The sequence below is a fragment of the Callospermophilus lateralis genome, chromosome 6, assembly GCF_048772815.1.
Source record: "Callospermophilus lateralis isolate mCalLat2 chromosome 6, mCalLat2.hap1, whole genome shotgun sequence".
Classification (NCBI taxonomy): domain Eukaryota; kingdom Metazoa; phylum Chordata; class Mammalia; order Rodentia; family Sciuridae; genus Callospermophilus; species Callospermophilus lateralis.
The window spans coordinates 57,070,703-57,091,901 of record NC_135310.1 but is presented as its reverse complement, the minus strand read 5'-3'; the positions used below and the strand labels follow the sequence as shown (position 1 = coordinate 57,091,901).

General features: G+C 37.7%; 1 protein-coding gene across 1 annotated transcript in view; it reads right to left on the bottom strand.

Annotated features, from left to right (window-relative positions):
• The window catches only part of Ostm1 (osteoclastogenesis associated transmembrane protein 1), a 30,229-nt gene extending 9,631 nt beyond the window's left edge, over positions 1-20,598 (bottom strand). Inside the window, exons 1-3 of the mRNA XM_076859878.1 lie at positions 20,118-20,598; positions 12,274-12,388; positions 1,604-1,701 (exon numbers count right to left, since the gene is read on the bottom strand). Coding sequence (XP_076715993.1) covers positions 1,604-1,701; positions 12,274-12,388; positions 20,118-20,519 — 615 coding nt within the window. The 5' untranslated portion in view covers positions 20,520-20,598. The remainder of the gene's footprint in view (positions 1-1,603; positions 1,702-12,273; positions 12,389-20,117) is intronic.
• Between the last annotated feature and the right edge of the window lie 601 nt (positions 20,599-21,199).

Here is a 21,199-nt window from a genome sequence, read left to right as displayed (position 1 = left end):
AATCCTACACACAGACTTCTAAAATATGCTCTGAATTCATCTACTTTTCTTCAGTGCTGCCAATAACACCCTCTGCTGTGCAGCCTCCAATCAGTTTGTACCTCCACACCTCCACTTTGGCCTGCCTTCACCTGAGCTCCTCCATGAAGCAAAGTGCTCCTGCAGCATCTGATGACGTCCTATGGAATTCTTGCTTGAAGTGGCCTCCCCTGTGCTTAGAATTTGTAGTAGTAGATATAATATTCTAACTTATTAGAAACCTGGTTTTTAAGGCTTCAGATTATTTGAATTATGGAATTCTACTTTGATCTGGGGAAGAAGTAGCTATTGTCTAATCTTGAAAACTGAGAACTACACATTCAGACCTATTTCTTAAAAATCTTAAGATAAAAGATGCTTAAATATAGAAAGTGAAACCATAAAAGTACTAAAACAAAATTTTAAAGTATCTCAATGTGGGAAAAAAAGCCTTCCTAATGTAATGAAAATACCATAAGTCATTAAAAAATTGGTAAATCCAACAAAATTAAATTTTTCTTCATGATAAAAGAAAGCACAATGAAAAGACAACAAACTAGGAAAATAGCATTTGCAACTAACATCACAGAAAAAGGGCTAATATCCTACAAATATATTCATTAGAACACTGGTCTCTTAAACCAAAGAGTTCCCTGGTCAAATAGATTTGGTAAATGTGGTCAACACAAATGTCCATCTGAAATTTTATAAAATACACGAGTCCAATAAATTTTATAAAATTCATGAGTCCACTAAAAGTCCTTAGTGAAGCATTTCCCAACCTTGGTAGAATATTAAACCCTCTTTTGACAGGTCACTTTATTAATGTCCTATAGAACACATTTTGGAAAATAGGAAATCTTTTTTGTTTTTTTCAGAGGAATTTATAATTCTATGTAATAACATTTATTAAATAGGAAATCATACATACTCACACTCAACACATGTTTATATCTACTTGTGGAGATTACTTATTTATTGTGCAAATACAAAACTACAGTTTTTACCAAAGTTCCAGTTTTATACTTCACTACCACCAGGCAAGTTCCAATACCAAAGTTCAAGGGTCAGAGATGGAGACAACAAAAACGTATAAGTTAGAATTCTTAGAGGCTACCTTTTGTATCATAATTTATTATTCAAGTTTACCTTACTAAATAATGCCTGTTAAGGGTATAATATTGAGTTAAGCAAATATTGAGGCAAAAAAAAGCTTCCTGTAGACAGAATCATACTGCACAGTGAAATACCCATTATTGCATAAACAAAGTCAAAGTCGGATTAAACAACATTGTGTTTAAATTAAACACCTGCATGCCTCAGTTAGTGTTTTCACACTCATTATCTCACCAAATCTTCACTACAAAAACACTTGAAGGCAGGCAGATCAGCTATTACTGTCCCCACTTTACAAATGAGAGAACTGCAGTCTTAATATCTGCAAGCAGAAGAACTGAAGAGCAGAAATTCAAACCTACTAATTCTTCTGAGTACAGATAAATACCAACAATGTCATAAAAACTTGGAGTTAGACATTATTCATTTGTACAAGACAGTATTTTAATCTCAAATATATATAAAGTACCTGAAGGTTATGCTCAAAGCAGGTCAAGGTGAGGTTAAATAGATTGAGGAAATATATTGTGCTGTTTGATAATTCTTCACCGTTGTCTGTTAAACAATCTGTCAAAAAAAGTATATTACTATATCACAAGCAACAATTTCATGTTGTCAGTTAGCTTTCAAGTTATCATCTTTTGTTTGCACTATAATAATCCTTTATTTCAGCAAGCATGAAGTATTCCACATAAGAGAATTTTCCAAATGCATGAAGTTCACCCTTATTAGTTTCCAAAAACATTTTTAAATCCGCCATTCTCATGAAAATCTTAAAATAATTACATACCTTCCTCCTTTTATATAAACAATATATCATACCAAATGAAATTTAAATTGACCTTTACTGGTAAAAATGTCATAATCATGAAAATCAGGTCTCTTAATAGTGCTATTTAGGCATAACACTGTTTATGCTACATTAATTTTGCCTCAATTCTTCTCCCTTTTTATCTTTGTGTCAAATTTAGTAGTTCTGTGTCTCTTCCAACTTCACTAACAGGGTCATTTATTGTACCTAATATGGTAGGTAATTTTTAATTTGCTCATTCTATCATGAGTTGGGAGTCCAGAGAAATAAATGGGTGCAAATTTTAACCAAATACTGACAAAAAGTATCAAGTTTGGAAATAAATAGAATTGTCTTACATGTTTTTATAAATCTTACATAAATTGTATTCCTCTGCAACTTCTACTCTTGCTTAGCATTAGCTCAAGTTAATTCATTCCTTTGCTTTTTTATGAATATATTCATAAAAATAAATATATTGCAATTTACTTCTCCATTCTCCCCTCTTTAGTGAATCTACTCTTCATCTTCCCTTTGTCTTTTTCTCTCCCTGAGTTCTCAGCCTATCATCTCCAAGTCAGGCTCAACAGCAGGGCTTCAGATCCCACTTGTGGTGGTTGCAGTTTAACTAATCTTCTCAAATCATTGCCTTCCACATACCCACAAACATTTCCATCTGCTTTCTCTACTCCTGATTCTGGTTCTAGAACACAATTACATAAAATTCTAAAATTATACTAAAAGAACCCGAATCAAATTCATGTGACCTATGAAATCACATCATCATAGATGCCCCATTAATTGCTCTACAGGGATGTTCCACAGGAATGTTCCAAATATTTTCTATTCCCTAGTCCCCAGTCCAATTCCTGTCCCCCTTAATTTCCACAGACAGCTTTATATGGCATCCACCTGACTCAGAAAGTTAACGCCAACTGAGAGTATCTTCTCAGCCATGCGTGGTAGTACATGCCTGTTATCCCAGCTACTCAAGCCAAGGCAGAAGAAATGAAGTCCGAGGCCAGCCTGGGCAATTTAGCAAGACCCTGTTTCAAAATAAAACAAAAGGGCTGGGGATGTAACTCAGTGGAAGAGCACTTGCCTTCCAAGAGCACTTGCACAAGGCCCTGGGTTCAATTCCTAATACCACCACCAAAAAAAAAAAAAAAAAAATCTTTCAACCAGGAGTGGAGAGATACCATAGAAAACTACTGCAATATCCAAATGGAACTCTTTGGTAGACAAGAAAGAGCTGAACAGGTAGACACTGGGACACAACACCAAAGGATGTCTCATGCACTATGAAAAACAACAATCACAACAATGAAAGCTGGCATGTGCTGAGTAATTGTTATGTTCCAAGCACTACGCTTATATTTGAAACACATTTACTTACTCAATTCTTGCAATGATTCTATGAGGCAAGAATAAGAAGCTTAGAGAAATTAAGGAGGTTGCCCAAGGACATGAAACTGATAAGCAAAAAGCCAGCCTGTGTACTCAGTCTGATTCTTGAGCTTGTACTCTCAAACACAGCAAAATAAACGACACATTCACAGCTATATTCTTGACGATTAAAAAGTTCAAGACTCAGAGTCAACAAACACATGCCATGGCTCCTCCATCCAGCACACAGACATCTTACACCGTGCAGGGATTCAGGCAGTCTCTACCAACTCAGAGTTGGCAACCAAGATGAAACCCGAACCGGGTAAACTGGGCAGCAGCAACCAGCACTTTAAGACTCCTTTGGGCAAATTAGAAAAAGGCTCCCCCTCCAGGTGGATGAATTATGAAAGGGCACTCTTGCCTCAGAAGCCAACTAGAATTCACCCCATTCACTCCCTCATACACCCGGCCTGTGCAGGGCCCCCTGTGAACCCAGTGAACATGGGGCCCTCTTAGTAAACCAATTCCTAGATTCTTCTCTCTCTGAACTTGTATACTCTACATTCTCTGCAGCTTTGTTTTCCCAAGATCATGAGTTCCATACTAACTGTTCACCCGATCATTTAAAAATCTGAGGGTTCATTTTACAAACTGAAACTAAGAAACTAAGCCAGAGAAATGAGGTGGTATATTGAGGCCCATATACCAAGTTCACAAGGCACAGAAATACCAAATATACTTTCCAGACTCCTATATTCTCCTAATTGTACCATTTTTTTTTTACTATTTAAATATATTATTCCATTGTCAGTTTTCACAAAATTCAAAAAATAAATTATTTAAAATGTGTGTGTGGCCAGGTGCAGTGGCACACACCTATAATACCAGTGGCTCAGGAGGCTGAGACAGGAGAATGTTGGGTTTAAAGCCAGCCTCAGCAACAGTAAGGTGCTAAGCAACTCAGGGAGACCCTGTCTCTAAATAAAATACAAAATAGGGCTGGGGATGTGGCTCAGTGGTTGAGTGTCCCTGAATTCAGTCCCCAGTACCTCCCCCCAAAAAAAGAAAATGTGTGTTTGTGTGTGGGTGTGTTTGTGTGTGTGTGTAAATGCCCCATGAAGTACTCTTGAATTCTCTTAGGGATGAGGCAAAGTATGTGTGTGTGTGTGTGTGTGTGTATAAACACAATTACATAGACACAGAATATTAGTATTTTAAGTTAATAAGACTGAACAACACATTCTGTGTTTGATGCCTTGCAGGGAAGTTGAGAGAGCACAATTTCATCCACAGAACAGGACATCTGTGTTATGATGAGTCATGTCATGACAACTAATGTATACAACATAAGAAGGAAAGCAGCATGTGTCCCAGCACTACCTGCAATACTATAAAGCCTTTTACTATGAGAGACCATAGCAATTTTTCTACACATGATACATAATTAAAATAATTTCTTTATTTAAAAAGTAATTTATAAACAAAGCTTCTCTGAAGAACAAAAAGACATAATCTCTTGTATTTTACTAATAGCCATTTACATTTCACTGAAGATAATCTGCAAGTTAAACTAAAAGCTAATACATTCTTGTCATCTGGTTAAGCACTGTACTCAACCATCAAAACTTTTTCAATAACTGTTAGCAGAATCATAAGGCACAAAGGAGTTCATTATTTAATAGGGTTAAAAATGTCTTCATTATTAAAAAGCCCTGACTTTCTGCTTCAAAACAAAGGAACTTCAGTAAATTCCTCTTTTATCCTTTTCCTGAAACTGGGGCATAAGGTTATAAACAGTGAGAAGCTATGTATTTTAGAAATTAGTAAGTTAAAGAATATTAGCAATTATAAAGCTTCCTATAAGCACTAAGTGAAGTGGTCATTATGAATTTCCCTCTCTCAGATAATCAATGGAGCCTCATCAAGGACACATTAGCATAGTTTCTGTCTCAGTGAGGGCTCAGGCTTCAGCTTAAGAGGCAATCTTAAAGGTGCTAAGGATCTAAGTGAAGACCTTTCACAGAAGCCCAAAAAATCATCATAATGGGAAGTATGCATCTTTAAATACAGTATTTGGCATCTATTACAAGTTTGTATAAAGAACTCTGCTGTTTTCAAAATCAGTTTTATAGAAAACAATAATCACTAACAGGGCAAGCTTCATTATATCTAAAGTAAACTGTGGAAACTTTTAATTAAACTTAATAAGAAAACGTAGACATTTTAAAGATACAAATAAATAAACCCTGATGCTTAGTAGTCCATTTCCACTAGGTAAAATATGGGAAAGAGCTCTCACTAACTGACCTTCTGGTTAACCAGTAAGTTTCACTGTTGACTTTTCAAACATCAGTGCATAAGCCATATGTACTAATTTCAGGTTAATCTTCCTATTATGAATCAGAATGTATATCAGGATTACATAGTGGTTCAATAGCATTGTTGTAATCATAAATTATCATTCATATCACTGTAGATATAGGCTGCTCACAAAGAAAAAGTGTTTTTACCACGTAAGAGCAAACATCTGAAATAGTAAATTTGGAGGCCCTTCTTAATACAATAATAGTTCATGATATATACTACTTGCCAAAAAAAAAAAAAAAAAAACACTTGACAATAAAACAGTCCATAGTTTTATCAAATCTGGTCACTCTTCTAATTATTCAACTTGGTATATACAAGATAACCAGGTAAGGTCTCAATAACAAGGCTATATATTCCTATGTCAACAATATATTACTGCTAACAGCTTTATAATTCTGTACAGGAGAAATCATTTATATAGTTTCTTTACCCCTTAGCAGTCATTCTCCACAAGGAAAAGCTAATATCCATGTTATTTGTACAGTGGTAGGAAGAGCTGGACTCTTTTTTAAAAAAATCTATGTATTCTAATTTGTTCTACATGACAGCAAAATGCATTTCAATTCATAGTACACATATAGAGCACAATTTTTCACGTCCCTGGTTGTACACAAAGTAGAGTTACACCATTCGTATCTTCACACATGTACTTAGGGTAATGATATCCATCTCATTCCACCATTTTTCCTATCCCCCATCCCCCCCTTCCCCTCCTTCCCCTTTGCCCTATCTAAAGTTCCTCCATTACTCCCATCCCCCATTATGGATCAACATCCACATATCAGAGAAAACATTTGGCCTTTGGTTTTTTGGGATTGGCTTACTTCACTTAGCATAATATTCTCCAACTCTATCCATTTACCTGCAAATTCGATTATTTTATTCTCTTTCAATGCTGAGTAATATTCCATTGTGTATATACACCACAGGTGAAGAGCCGGACTCTTAACGTTTCTTTTGATGTTCCATCAACTTCTAATAATTCATTTCCTATCAAGAGCAATACTATTCAAAGACAGAAATTCTGAAGAAAAAAAGGAACGTGGATGGCACTCATTCTCTATTGGATTCCTACCCTTCTTTTCATTAAACAATCACCCCAGAAACTAGGTGCCAACCCTATTTCAAGTTAAATTGGGCTGGGGATGTGGCTCAGTGGTAGAGACCTTGCCTAGCATGTACAAGTCCCTGAGTTCAATCCCTAGCACTGCCAAAGAAGGAGGAAAAAAAAAGTTAAATCCAGTAGAGGTTTTGGGCTGTGTATTATTTTTAATAATATCCCTTCTAACAATATCTTTATATGTTTATATTTTCAAATAATACTATTTTTACAAAAATTCAAATAGCCACTTCTATGATCTGAATACAGTCATGCATAACTTAAGGTCAGGGACACATTCTGAAAAATGCTTCATTTTATAATTTTTTCATTGTGTGAAAGTCAGAGTGTATGTAAACAACTCTAGATAGTACAGCCTTCCACAGACCTAGGCTACATGATATAGTGTCATGCTCTTCAGCCACAAACCAATAAAGCTTGCTACTAACACAATGATTAACTACTTGTACACCTAAACATATAATAATATAACAAATTAGAATAAAATAAAATAAAATAAAAATTTAAAAATAAACACATAGTAAAGGCAGAATAAAAATACAGTACAAAAAATTTAAAATGGCAACCTATTTAGGGCACTGACCATGAGTGGTCCCTACAGAACTAGTTACTCTGGGTGAGTGAGTTACTCTGGGTGAGTGATTACAAAGGCCTAGAATATTAACTGTAGACTTTACAAATACTGCACACTTAGGCTACAGTAAATTTATTCCTAAGATTTTTCTTCAATAATAAACTAACTTAACTTATTGTAACTTTTTTATTCCATGAACTTTTATATTTTTTAAGCTTTTTGAATCTTTTATAACATTTAGCTTAAAACACATACATTGTACAGCTATACAAAAATATTTTTCTTTATATTTTTAATTTAAAAAATGGGGGGGTGTTGGGGATGTGGCTCAAGCGGTAGTGTGCTCGCCTGGCATGCATGGGGCCAAGGTTCGATCCTCAGTACCACATACAAACAAAGATGTTGTGTCCACTGAAAACTAAAGAATAAATTTAAAATAAATAAATAAATAAATAAATAAAATTTTAAAATGGGGGGGATGGTATTGGGGTTTGAACCCCAGGGCATTCTGCCACTGTGCTACATCTCCAACCCTTTATATTTTTCAGATAAGGTCTCAGTAAGTTGCAAAGGCGGGCCTCAAACTTGCAATCCTCCTGCTTCAGTCTCCCAAGTTGCTAGGATTACAGACATGTGCCCCTGCACTCCACTTTAGTTAAAAATTAAGACACAAGAACCAGACAATGTGGCACTTGCCTGTTTGATAAGCTTAATAACCGCTGTTTATTATAGAGATTAGCATACCTACATCTGGCTTCGATATTTCAGTGAAGCTCTGAATGTAAACTTTTTCGGGAGGGGGACACCAGGGATTAAACTCAGGGGCACTCAACCACTGAACCACATCCCCAGTCCTATTTTATATTTTACTTAGAGACAGGGTCTCACTGAGTTGCTTAAAGCCTCACTTTTGCTGAGGCTGGCTTTGAACTCACAATCCTCCTGCCTCAGCCTCCAGAGTCCCTGGGATTATAGGCATGTGCCACTGCTCTGGGCTGAACATAGACTTTAAAATTGATACTAGAACAAGTTAAGACTTTGGGGACTATTGGGATGGAATGAATGTGTTTTGCATGTGAGAATAACATGAATTTGGGGGGCTAGGGTGTTGAAATTTAATGGCCAATATGACCATTAAGTAACAAGTGATGGGGCCTTTAAAGCTGATTAAGTCAATGAGGACTCCTTCCTCATGAACGGGATTAAGGTTCTTACAAAACAAGTTTTACACAGAGTTTTGTCCTTTTTGGCTATTCCACTCTTCTGCTATGTGAAGACATGGTTTTTGTTCCCCTGTTGCCCTTTCTGTCCCTTCTGCCATGTGAGGACAGAGCAGATGGTGCCATCTTTGAGGAATAGGCCTTCACCAGACACTGAACCTGCTAGAGCCATGATCTTAGACTTCCCAGTCTCCAGGATGGTGAGAAATAAATTTTTATTGTTTATAAATTACATAATCTGTGGTATTTCATTACAGGAGCACAAAGAGAGCCTCTTAAATTCATTTAATTTTTTAACTTATATAATTAATAGTTTTGTACTTACTAGCAAAGGGAAAAAGGAAATAGACATTTTATTTCAAGATATACATTTGTACAAAATGGATCACATATTGGTTTAAGTCTGAGTTAAAAACAAACTTTTTAAAGAAATTAGTGGTCTTTGTTCTTCTTTTGTAATTTTTTTCCTTTCCATTTTTCCTTGTAGATGATAGATTATACCAACTCTTTACTATTTACTATTAAGATCCCTACTACTGGCATCATTTATCAACTATGTATCTGCAAATTTAAAAATCTGATCACTGAAAAAGGTAACTAAGTGGGCTAAATCCCTAAAAAACAAATGCCAAATGTCTTCTTTGATATAAGGAGGGCAACTAAGAACAGAGCAGGGAGGAAGAGCATGAGAAGAAGATCACCATTAAACAGGGACGAGAGAGGGGAGGAAAAGGGAGAGAGAAGAGAAATTGCATGGAAATGGAAGGAGACCCTCATTGTTATACAAACTTACATATAAGAGGAAGTGAGGGGAAAGGGAAAAAAAACAAGAGAGAGAAATGAATTACTGTAGATGGGGTAGAGAGAGAAGATGGGAGGGGAGAGGAGGGGAGGGGAGGGGATGGGGGATAGTACAGGATAAGAAGGGCAGCAGAATACAACATACACTAGTATGGGAGTATGTAAAAAAGTGAATGTGTAACCCATGTGATTCTGCAATCTGTATACGGGGTAAAAATTGGAGTTCATAATCCACTTGAATCAAATGTATGAAATATGATATGTCAAGAGCTTTGTAATGTTTTGAACAATTAATAATAATTAAAAAAAGATAAGTGGGCTAGTGGCTCATGCTTAACAATTTCACACAGATTCTGAGAAAGCTGATCATTCTTTGTGTTTAAATAAAAAGATATTTATCCAGAAGTTGGTTTTTGAATATTTATATTGTGATTTTTGTATATATATACAAAATGACAGCACCCTAATCAAATTTCTAATTGAGCATGATTAGTTTAAAATTTTAGTGTGACGTGATCATCTTCTGCCATTTTATTAAAAGAGTAATTACACTTTTTTAAAGTCCCTGATTTAAAAAAAAAAAAAAAAAGACTGGATAGACAGGACATTGATTTTTCTTTTACATGTAAAGCTAAAAAGAAGTATTTGTATGACTAATTATCAACATAAGACAGCTAGGATCCAATGAAATCAATGGCTTAATAGATCTGAGGTTGTTAAAGATGAAGCTGCTGATGCCTGATCAGTGTAGGGCTGACATTATAACATATATAATTTCATTTTTTAAAAGGCATTTTTATACATTATCTAGTTTGAATTTTAGGTAGTACTAATTGATCTTGCAGGAGGTGGAGAGTACTTTACATTTATATTTTTAGTAAAAGATCTGACTTTTAAGCTGTTTATGGTGGTACACACCTGTAATCCTAGCTCCTTGGGAAGCCAAAGCAGGAGGATCACAGGCTCAAAGTCAGCCTGGACAACTTAGCAAGACCCTATCTCAAACCGAAATTATTTTTAAAAAGGGCTGGGGATGTTGCTAAGTGGTAGAGCACATGCAACCATGTGGCCCTTGGTTCAATCACGAGTATTACCAAAAAAGGATATGAAACATGTCTATGTCTACAGTATAAAAGTTAAACTTTAGTGGGTCTAAGTGTATTTATATTTCTTAAAATGGAGATTGTACAATGAATTTGTGAAACTACACTTTAATTTTTTGTTGTTGTTGTTTTCTTTTTTAGTACTGGGGATTGAACTTAATCACTGAGCCAAATCCACAACCCCTTTTTAATATTTTATTTAGAGAAACAGTCTTGCTGGGAGGCATAGCTAAATTGCTGAGGCTGGCTTTGAACTCCTGATCCTTCTGCCTCAGCCTCCTCAGCCACTGGGATTACAAGCATGCACCATGGCACCTGGTCAAACAGTACTTTAAAACACAAAGTTATGGGCTGGGGTTGTGGTTCAATGGTAGAGTGCTTGCCTCACATGTGTGAGGCACTGGGTTCAATTCTCAGCACTGCATATAAATAAATGAATAAAATAAAGGTCTGTCAACACTAAAAAAATATTTAAAAAAAAAAAAAAAAAAAAAAAAAACCACGAAGTTAGGTGGCTCTGGGGGTAACCCAGCATCAGAGTGTGTTCCTAAGAACCTGGGTCAATCCCCTGAGAAAAAGGGAAAAAATGTGAGGCATTAACTCATGAAAAAACACTGTCCTCTAAAATGAACAGTCATAAAACCTTTTGAATTTAGTTCTAGACTTTTTATTTAACTGCTGACTTGTTACCTTGCTTAGCTTCCAATTTTTTCCTTCCTTCAAATTCCTTTTCTCATGCTACATCTTTATACAAGTGTATGTTGTCTAAGCAAGAATGCTTTCTTAAATTTTGATAGTTTAAATTATTTGAATAATCCTTTAAATAACATTTTCAGAAAATGTCTATATTGTTATTATTAAATAGGTATGCAGGGAGCATAATGAGAAGCGCTACAATGTAATTTGGTACAGATTCTAGTTAAAATGCTTGTCTTAGAATGCCTAGCACTAAATAAACAGAAAACAGTTGAGAAATTTGAGGAGTCCAAAATTATAGAAAACTATTTTAATTCCACTTGAAATACTAAATGTAAGTCATGATAAATTTTAAAGTATAAACAAAACAATGAATGGGAGGTAAGTTTTTAAATGCATTACCCTGGAAAAGAAAACAACCAATCTCTCTACCTTTAACATATTCTCATCACAAATTTGAATGTTCTGCTTTTAAAATTTCTGTACATTTTGAACAGGTATTAAATACATGCACCATAAAATTCAAAGGGCACAAATGTAAACAGAGTGAAAACCAGGTCTTCCTTTCCTGCCCACTCAGCTATCCAGTTCACTTCCCTGAAAGTACACATGTACTTTTAGGACAGAAGATATCCAACTTCTCTACACCTTGTTTCTTTCATATGGTCATATGTCTGGGACAAATTAATCTTAATTGCAAAATTAAGAGTCTCTTGAATAATTAATTTTTAAAACAATCATTTAAGAGAGGTTTGAATATTACCACCAATTTACAAATGAGGAAACTGAAGTTTCAAGAGGCAAAGTTAATGGCCTAAAATCTGACAGCTGGTAAGTAGCAGGGGTCAGGATCAAACCCACGTCTGACTTCAAAGCTCATATTATTCTGTTACACTTTTCTAACTTTCAGTATTTGCCCAAGTAGTTACCAATAACAAACCATGATGCTAATGACAGTTCATTTAAAGTTAGTAATAAAAAGCATTATATAGTTTCAGAGCTTTTTAAATCAACTAAAATAAAATCTGTCATCTATACCACTGAATCAAGTGCAATGTTAAAATGGAGGAATTACTTACTTGCACAATTTGCCTCCTTCCATGTGGTATTAAAAAACTCAGAGAGAATCACAACTATTTGCATTCTATCTGCCATTAAAAGACTTCTGACACAACTCTGACTCTCTGAAGTATTCTGAAAATAAAAGATAGAAAAATACAATTTGAGTATTTTTAGACTTTTCAAACAACTTGAGGCAAACATCTTATAAAATAATTAAAACATTTATTATAAACCTTGTAAGATTCTGATGTGATCAGACAATGGTGATATTAATAGTAATAATGATAATGAAACAATTAGCAGCTATCATTATTGGCATCCATTTCACCTGCAAGAAAAGAAAATCTTTCCTTCTTTAACAAGTATTTGCTTCTATAGTACAGTCTCAACTAATTATGTCTCAGTTGCTTGTGTGTCATAATCTCTTACTTTTTATGCATGGGGAAAAATTCTGGAACATTACCAAAATGCAGCAGTAAGTATCTGTGGATAACGGAAATATAGCAGTTTTTACTTTTACTTCTCTTAAGCTGTTTAATTTTTTTTACAGTGAACATATGTTTACATGCACATGTGTACATATATACATACACATACAGAATTTTTAATTTGTGGGTAGATGATCACAAATTATTTGGTTTCATCTTTTGAGCAATTTTTGGTTCAAAGTCTTACAATACACGAGAAAATCCAGTGACATATCCAGTTAGTATCCAAATAGTTGGTACTCAGACAGGAAAATATGCTTTCTACAGATCATCTTAATCATGAGAGAAACTCATGCTATGCAAATAAACCCAAGCTCCTAAATTACTTAATCCTTACTGTTTACTTTTCTTTGTGTTCCAAGCAAAAAACTGTATTCTACTGACCATTCATTCCTTCAATTATTTAACTCCTGCTATTTGCCAGAAACCAAACAAATCCTGGAGTTTTGAGCACATAAAAGTATGAGAACGCCATCAATACTAGGGCTTCCAGAACCTCCCTGAAGACACAGGTAAGGAGCTATGCAATGGGATGAGTAATAAGAAACAGTGGTAACTCTAGGGAAAGAACTGATCAGCTGTGTGGGGTGAGAAAGAAAGAAAGGCAGGCTTAAAGCAAAGATTCTTGCTTTAAAATATTACTGACATTCATTTCTGAAAGCTAATCCTCTTTGTGATTTAGTTTTGTCATCTCGTTAAAAGATGCAAATGAGTACTTGCTTTTAAAATAATGAATTGAACAAAACATTTTAAAGTTATTTTCCTGAAGTGATCTCAAAGTAATACAAGTAGTAGGAGAAATTTTTTTTCAAGGGCGTGATTACTGGGGACTGAACCCAAGGGCACTCTACCATGAGCTACATCCACAGCCTCTTTTATTGTTTATTTTTGAGACAAGGTCTCATTAAGTTGGCTTCAAACTTGCAATTCTCCTGCCTCAGCCTTCTGAGTTGTTGGGATTGCAGGCATACACCACCATATTCTGCTTTTTATTTTAAATAGAGCTTAGCCAAGAAATCCAACAAGCCTAGATCAGTAGTTGATAATCTTGGGCAGCTGACCTAAACTGCCTGGGGCTCAGTTTCATAATCATGAGTCCTACAGTTACTATATTAAATGAAATAACATGTTAATCACTTAATATAACATCTGGCACACAGTAACTGCTATATGGTATTTCACCTAGCTACCTTGCTACCAACCTGGAATGCTGTAAGTGGATATATTTGGCTAAGTGTAGTCAGTTACTTAAGTTGCATCTCCACAAATTGATAACTAGTAACTTAAAAAACCAATACAGCATAGCCAGCTGTAGTGGTACATACCTGTAATCCCACCTACTCACAGGCTGAGACAGAAGGTCTCTGAGTTCAAGGTCAGCCTGGACAACTTAGTGAAAACCTCTCTCAAAATAAAAAGTAAAAAGGGCTAAGGATGTATCTCAGTGGTAGAGTGCTCCTGGTTCAGTCCCCAGTAGCCCTCACCCCTGCTAAAAAATAAATACAGTATGGCCTGTACAGATGCTCAACATGAGGAATAGCTCAGGTGAGGAAGACATCCTTTTGAGAAAGGAAAAAGAATTCTAAACTGTAGAATAAAAGGATCATATGTTAAAAGTGATTATGTGATATTCAGTAGACAAATATCGCTAGAGTCCCCATAATGAAAGTTGGTACCCATAATGAAAGACATCAGAAGGGTAAGTTAAAACACGGATGGGAAAGGCCTTAAGGCTCATGAGGGTCAGTAGGAAATTCTTGAAGACTTCTGAGGACAGTGACAAGGAAAGTAAGAGTGTGGGGAACAAATGTCTAGCTCATGATATTTAGGGTGAGGAGGCAGCGAGACTAATTTGAATATTCCCATAGTTCGTCTGATGAAAAGATGGAGGCAACACTGGAGATGGAAAGGAAGTGATGAATAATCCCAACGATGATGATGCATTTGTTGAGCAGTTAGTTCTAAATGCTCCAAGAGCATTAGCCCACTTCATCCTCCTAACACTTCTATAAAATTAGTGTCATCCACCTGAATTCAAAGACTACCTCTTCCTCTGCATGACCTTGGATAAGCTACTTAACCACACTGAGGCTGTTTCTTTCTTTCTTTTTTTTTAAACTTTATTTATTTATTTATTTATATGTGGTGCTGAGGATCGAACCTAGGGCCTCGCATATGCTAGCTGAGTGTTCTACCACTGCCCGAGGCTGTTTCTTATAGCATGATATCCACCTCTATGTGTGTCCAGATTTTTCATCTATACATTAAGTTCCCACAGGAGGAAACTCGAACACCTAACACAAGTAGCTGAAATACTGGTCCTTGATTTATACTTAAAATTGTTAATACCCAAATGTGCCATCATCATTTGGCAGAATCCTCACTATCATGAACCCGATCATCCACATTCCTCAACCTGCACCTAGGAAGTTGGGAGCAGCTGGCAAAAAGTTAAAAACCAAGCAGACTGTTTCCAGCATAAATCCATAATCCTAAACTACACTCCTCACTTTCTTGCTGCTCTCCTTTTTATAACCATTATTTCAAATCTTCTCCATACTCCCTGAAACTTGGATAACAGACTTCTCTTTACTCTCAAGAGAAGATCCAATCTCCTAGTTGGCAGAAGAAACAGAAGACATCAAGCCAAAACTCTGATTCGCCTCACTCTACACTCACCCTCTCCTTCTACCCCCGGGTTACAGTGGAGAAAGTGCCTGCCTCTCCTTGCATACCCTAGATTCTGCCCACTCTGCCTTCCCTGGAAACTGACCTTATCTGTTTCTCCACTCTCTCTTACAGAACCATTCACCTCTACAAGGTCTTCACCTTTCCCATCAACCTTCAAACATGTTGCTGGGTGCACAGGCATGCACCTGCAGCCCCAGCTACTCAGAAGGCTGAGGCATGAGAATCACTTGAATGCAGTGGTTTGAGGTCAGCCCATCTCCATAAACAAATAAATTTTAAACATGTGTCACTCTCATCTTAGGAAAGGAAAAAAGGAAGGAGATAGAGGGATAAAAGAATTGAAAGAAATCAAAGAAAATCACTCATGACATGTTTTTCTTATTTCTCCTTTAAGGCCAAACTCCCACAGTAATGCAGGTTCACTCTTCCCACTCCCTCATTTTCCATTCACTGTTTAACCCACCCTATTCTTGCTGCATCCCCAAGCAATCCATTGAAACCATTCTTACTAATGTTAGCGATAGTGCTGCTGTTGATAGATGTACTTTCAACCCTCTCAGCAGGATTTGACACAAATAACCACTCCTTCCCTTGTTTGGTTTATAGGATCCTACATTCTCTTCATTTTTCTTCATCTCTGTGACTCCTTCCCAGCCTCCATTGATAGTTTATCCTCTATTCCAAACTTCAACTCTTAGCTTCCACCTGTGCGTGTGAGTTTGCATATGCGTGTCCTGGGGACTGAACCAAAGACCTTGTGCGTGGCTGCTGAGCCCACAGCCCTCTTAAGTGTTCTCGCTCTTTCTTCAGGTATACTCATCCATGCTGTAGTTTCAAGGATTATTTTTATGCCTAGCACTTCTAAAGGTTTTATCTCTAGTCCAGACCTCTAGACATCTATTGCCCAACCACATATGCAATTATCTCTAAAAATACCTAAAGTGTCTAAAAATACCTCAAAACCAACAATTCAAAATCAAGTGGATGATTTCCCACCAAACAGGCTCTTTCTTCCATCTCACTAAATGTCAACCCTGTCACTAAACTGCTCTTATTAAAACCCTGGAAATCATCAATTCCTTTTTCACTCCCCATATTTAATTAACAACCAAGCCTTGTCATTTCTACTTCATAAATATCTCCGAAATCTGTTTCTCCCCACACATGGACCTCATGTAACCTACCCACCACCATTTCTCACATCGCTGTAATAATCTCCTAATTCATCTCCCCACATGTCCTTTTTCCCTACCTTCCCCAAGCCCTATCCCCTCCATTTTCTTTCATGTTGCCCAAATGGCCTTTAGTACATATCTGACCATGTCATTCCACAGAATTAATCCTTCCAACAATACTGCATTGCTTAAAATCTGAGTCTAAGATCCTTAGCACTCCCTACAAGGAACACAGGACCTAGTACCTGCCCACTTTTTCAGGCTCAAATCACTAGCCTCCCTGTTCTCTGTGCTATTTTCAAACACACCAAACCCTCAGAGTCTTCACACCTGCCATTTCTTTACATATATACCTTTTCTCCCCACCCTACGCCCTCTCACATTTCAGGTGTCAGCTCTAGGTACTGGTCTCTTTACCTAACCCCAACCATTCTAGATCAGTCCCTGGTTATATGCTTTGGTACATCTGGGCTTTTTCTTTACAATATTTATCACACTTGAATTAAATGATTATCTGTATGATGATACCCTTAACATCTGTTTTCAGTCAACAAGCTTTCCTCATTTGAAGAGAACTACTAGTAACTACCACAGCCTGCACATAATAGGTATTCAACATTTTGAATGAATGCATAAGAATTAAATCTTCTGATATCTAATCAAAGATATATTATGCTATGCTCCCATCTTTACCCTACATTACTAAGAATTTGTTCGTTAACCTACAGTAAAAATAAAGATTATACTATGTTCTCATTTTTACCCTTTAATCCTAAAAATGTGTTGAATACTCTCCAGATGCATAACCCAAATGACTGGCACTTTCACAAACGTGTGTAACAATATGTACTTAGATACATAGATACATCTGAGTTTTAAATAAGCCAACATAATAGGATAGAACTTACTATCTCAAAATCTGAGGGGACTAAAGCATCCTTAAAACCAATCTCATGAGGCTGATCAGATCAATGAAATCATGTCCCTATCAGTTTCACCATTCAGGGTTCACAAATCACTGTGTTCTTTACTGTGAGGTTACAAAACTACATGAGATCCTTGTCCCAGTAGTTCCACAAGGAAGTATAAAGAATATAGGATTCTCATCAGATAATTCCATTAGTTAAACTAATTCGCTTGCTATCCCACATGAACAACCTGGCTAGTTTCTAACCTTAGATTTTTTTCTTTTTTCTCCTGTTCAACTCCTGTCCTCTCTCAAGCTGAGTCCATTCATCTTAAAGAAGGTCAGAAATTCAGCCTGTGAGTCTTCTCTAATTAAACAACCACACCTTGCTCTCTGTCCCCTACTTTCAGCATCTCCTTCATCCTTTCCTTCTACATTGCTATGGTATAATTTATAACACCCTGGAAATATTTTCCTTTTTCTTAATATGTTTATTTTTTTTCTCCAACCATACTGATAGTTTGAGGCCTGGACCTTATTCTCTTTCTCCTTCTATATCCTCTTACCAGCCCAACATTCAAGTAGTAGGTGCTTGCTAAATAAACTGATTTAAATGAAAGACTAGTCTAATGAATCAAAGAAAATACATTGCTCTGGAAAAATAAACCTCCCCCCAAAAGACAACTAATTTCCTCAAGTTCCATTCACATGATAATCAGAACACATTTTTTCCATAGGTTCATTATTACACATAATGGTTCAGTTTCCAAACCAAGCCACAAAAGCCTACTAAATCCATAAAGCACCTATAGAAATCATGCTTTTGAGGTAATGAACCACCTTCAGCTCTACTGAGGAAAGAAGGGGAACAGAGACCAAAGTCTAGGATGAACTGGAGAGGAAACGCAGATTTGAGAAAAGGTTTTCTGGCCTCTTTTCACCTCTTTACTCTCTTCACACTAGGGTGAGGTGAGCTAGGTGCCTATGTTACTGGCAGAATCTGAGGCACAGAAGGAAAAGAATCCCTGTATGGGGAACTCATGTGGAAATGCATACCTATAATACTGTACTACTAGAGTTTGGGATAATTTTTTCTTAAATCTATAGTACCTACACAAATTAGAAAAGTATTTGCTGCCTCAAAAGATTCAAGCTGTGTATCATGACTCATGGCTATTCTGCCCATAACAGCACTTGTTCTTTATAGTAAAAGTCACCCTAAAAACTACTCAACTAACTGCTCAAAACCAAATATGATGTCCTGTTATTCCCTGCTATAGTTCACAGGGACAATCCATGGGTACTTAAAGTCACAGAGAAATATATTTTATATATACACATATTTTTAAATATGAAATATGTATAGCCTCTAATAGTACACTTGGAAAATACTGCATGTAACCCTGAATTTATTTAAACTATTTTGAAAAACCAATTCTTTACAGAATAATTGACCACAGAATTTATTTAATGCAAATAAATCCATTTATGTAAAATAATATCAGCTGGCTTAAAGCACAATGCAACTATATACAAGTTTATATTTATCCACATCAATTATGATTTATGAGATAACTCTAACCACATTTTCATGAGATTACTTGCTGTCCCCTCAACACAAGAGGAACTTTCCCACTCCCCAACCTCCCTTGATCCTCATGTTTTCCCCTTACCAGGCATCCTTGTGACTCAGTTCACCAACTGTGACACTCTAAAACTTTCCTAGTCTATACCCTAGACAGTACTTACAACAGTAATAGCCTTTTTTTTTTTTAATTAAATCCTACTACATGACCAGGAAAGCTTTCAGGGTGCCAAGAATGGAGGGCAGACTTACCATTTCCTAAAATTTTAACTCCCATAGATGGAGAGCTATTACTATGTACCAGTTTTCCTTGACTTCATTTATCCCACACTTTACAAATGAGAAAACAAGCAGAGAGTGTAACTTGCTTAGAGTATAGCACTAATAAGCAGAATGGAATTGGATTCCTGGCCAACTAGCTCCACCCTGGCTTAATCAATAAGATGAACTTGCATACATATCTCTTTTAATTCTTTTAACATTCACATTAAGCAGCTATTGTTGTTTTGTTTTCGTTTTATAGTTGAGGAAACTAAGGCTCTGAAAAGATCATTAATCCAAATACACACTGCTAACAATGGGTGAATCTGAACACTTCTGGCTACAAAGCTCACGCTTCTAACCACTACCTGCTTCTCCACTCCACTGTAGTTTCAAGAAAGGGTTCTTTCTGGGACTTCCAGGTTGAGACGGGGGGGGGGGGGGGGGGGGGGGGGGAGCAGTGGCAGAAGCGGCGGGAGAGGGAGAAGGAAGAAGACAGTTTGGAAAGCAGGATCCCCAAGAAAACAAGTCACATCCATCTTAAAATAAGTACCAACAGGATGCACAACAGCACCTATAAAGGTAAAAATGTAAAACCCCAAGCGCCATAATGCCATCCAATGCCCCAAACTCCACATTCAGTTCAACCCTGTTTATGGCTGGAAAAATGAAGCCTCCTGAGTTGACCATCATTACAACCTTCTCCTCTCCCAGCCCTACATGGCATAGGTGCCGGGTGTGTTCCTCTACCCACCCCCACAGATCGGCTGATGTTGTCCATCTTGCTGACGACCTGTTGGAAGAGCAGGTGGCAGGTCTGGCAGATGCGCACGGGCCGGGCGCTGCGCACTAGACACCCGGTCAGTTCTGCGCTGCTGTTGGCGAAGTCCAGCAGCAGCTCCTGGCACTCGGGATCCAGATTCGGCAGATCCGGGGGTAACGTCAGTGGCCCCAAACCTCCGCCCCGTAGCAGGGATATGGTCAAGTCCTCCACCTCCAGCAATTGCTGCTCGGACAGGAGGTCGAGCAAGATCCTGCGCGGACTGCTGCCCAAAGGGAGCGCACCCAAGGCCAGCTTCGACCACAGTGGCAATAACAGCAGCAGCCACCGCAGCAGCGACGCTCTCCGCCGCGCCACTGTCGGGTCCTGATCCATCACTGGGTTCCCAAGCCCCAGGTCTCACACCGCTGCTTCTCCGCCCCCCGCCGGCACAACCCCAGCCGCCGCTTCCGGCTTCCGCGGGCGCAGGCCGAGAGCGGGGTCACGAGGCACGCGCGTCACGGCCCCGCCCCCGGTGCGCGGCGCCCCGCCCCATTGGCGGCCTACGGCCTCAGGCTGGGGGGGGGCGCGCGCACAGGGACGCGCGGACGCGGAGGCTTCGCTCTCGAGCGCGCGCCGGACGCTGGGCTGAGAGCGCGCGAGGCTCTCAGCACAGGCTTCCAGCTCTTTGAAAAGTCCCACCTTGCAGGTCTTGACCCTTAAACAACCACTGCTTTGCGGGTTCCCTGTGTTCGAGAAGTCTGCGGAATGACTTCACATAGCCAGACCGAAGGCCTGGACCGTCGAGGTTACTGTCCCTTGAGTTCCCAGGGAAAGTCCGCTAGTAAGTGGGCTTCGACGGGTTTTTTACTTCGTTGTTTGTTAACATAATGGTTTTCTTCGTCCTATTTAGAAAAAGCAATAACATCTGTTGGCTATCATTGGTGTTGGAACTAGTGGCCTGCTTTTTATTCTGCAACCTTTCAACTGTCTACGAGAGCTCTGCGGGGTAAAACTTTCTGCAGTGATGGAAATAATAATAATCTACATCTAGAATAACTGTGAGCAAAAATGAT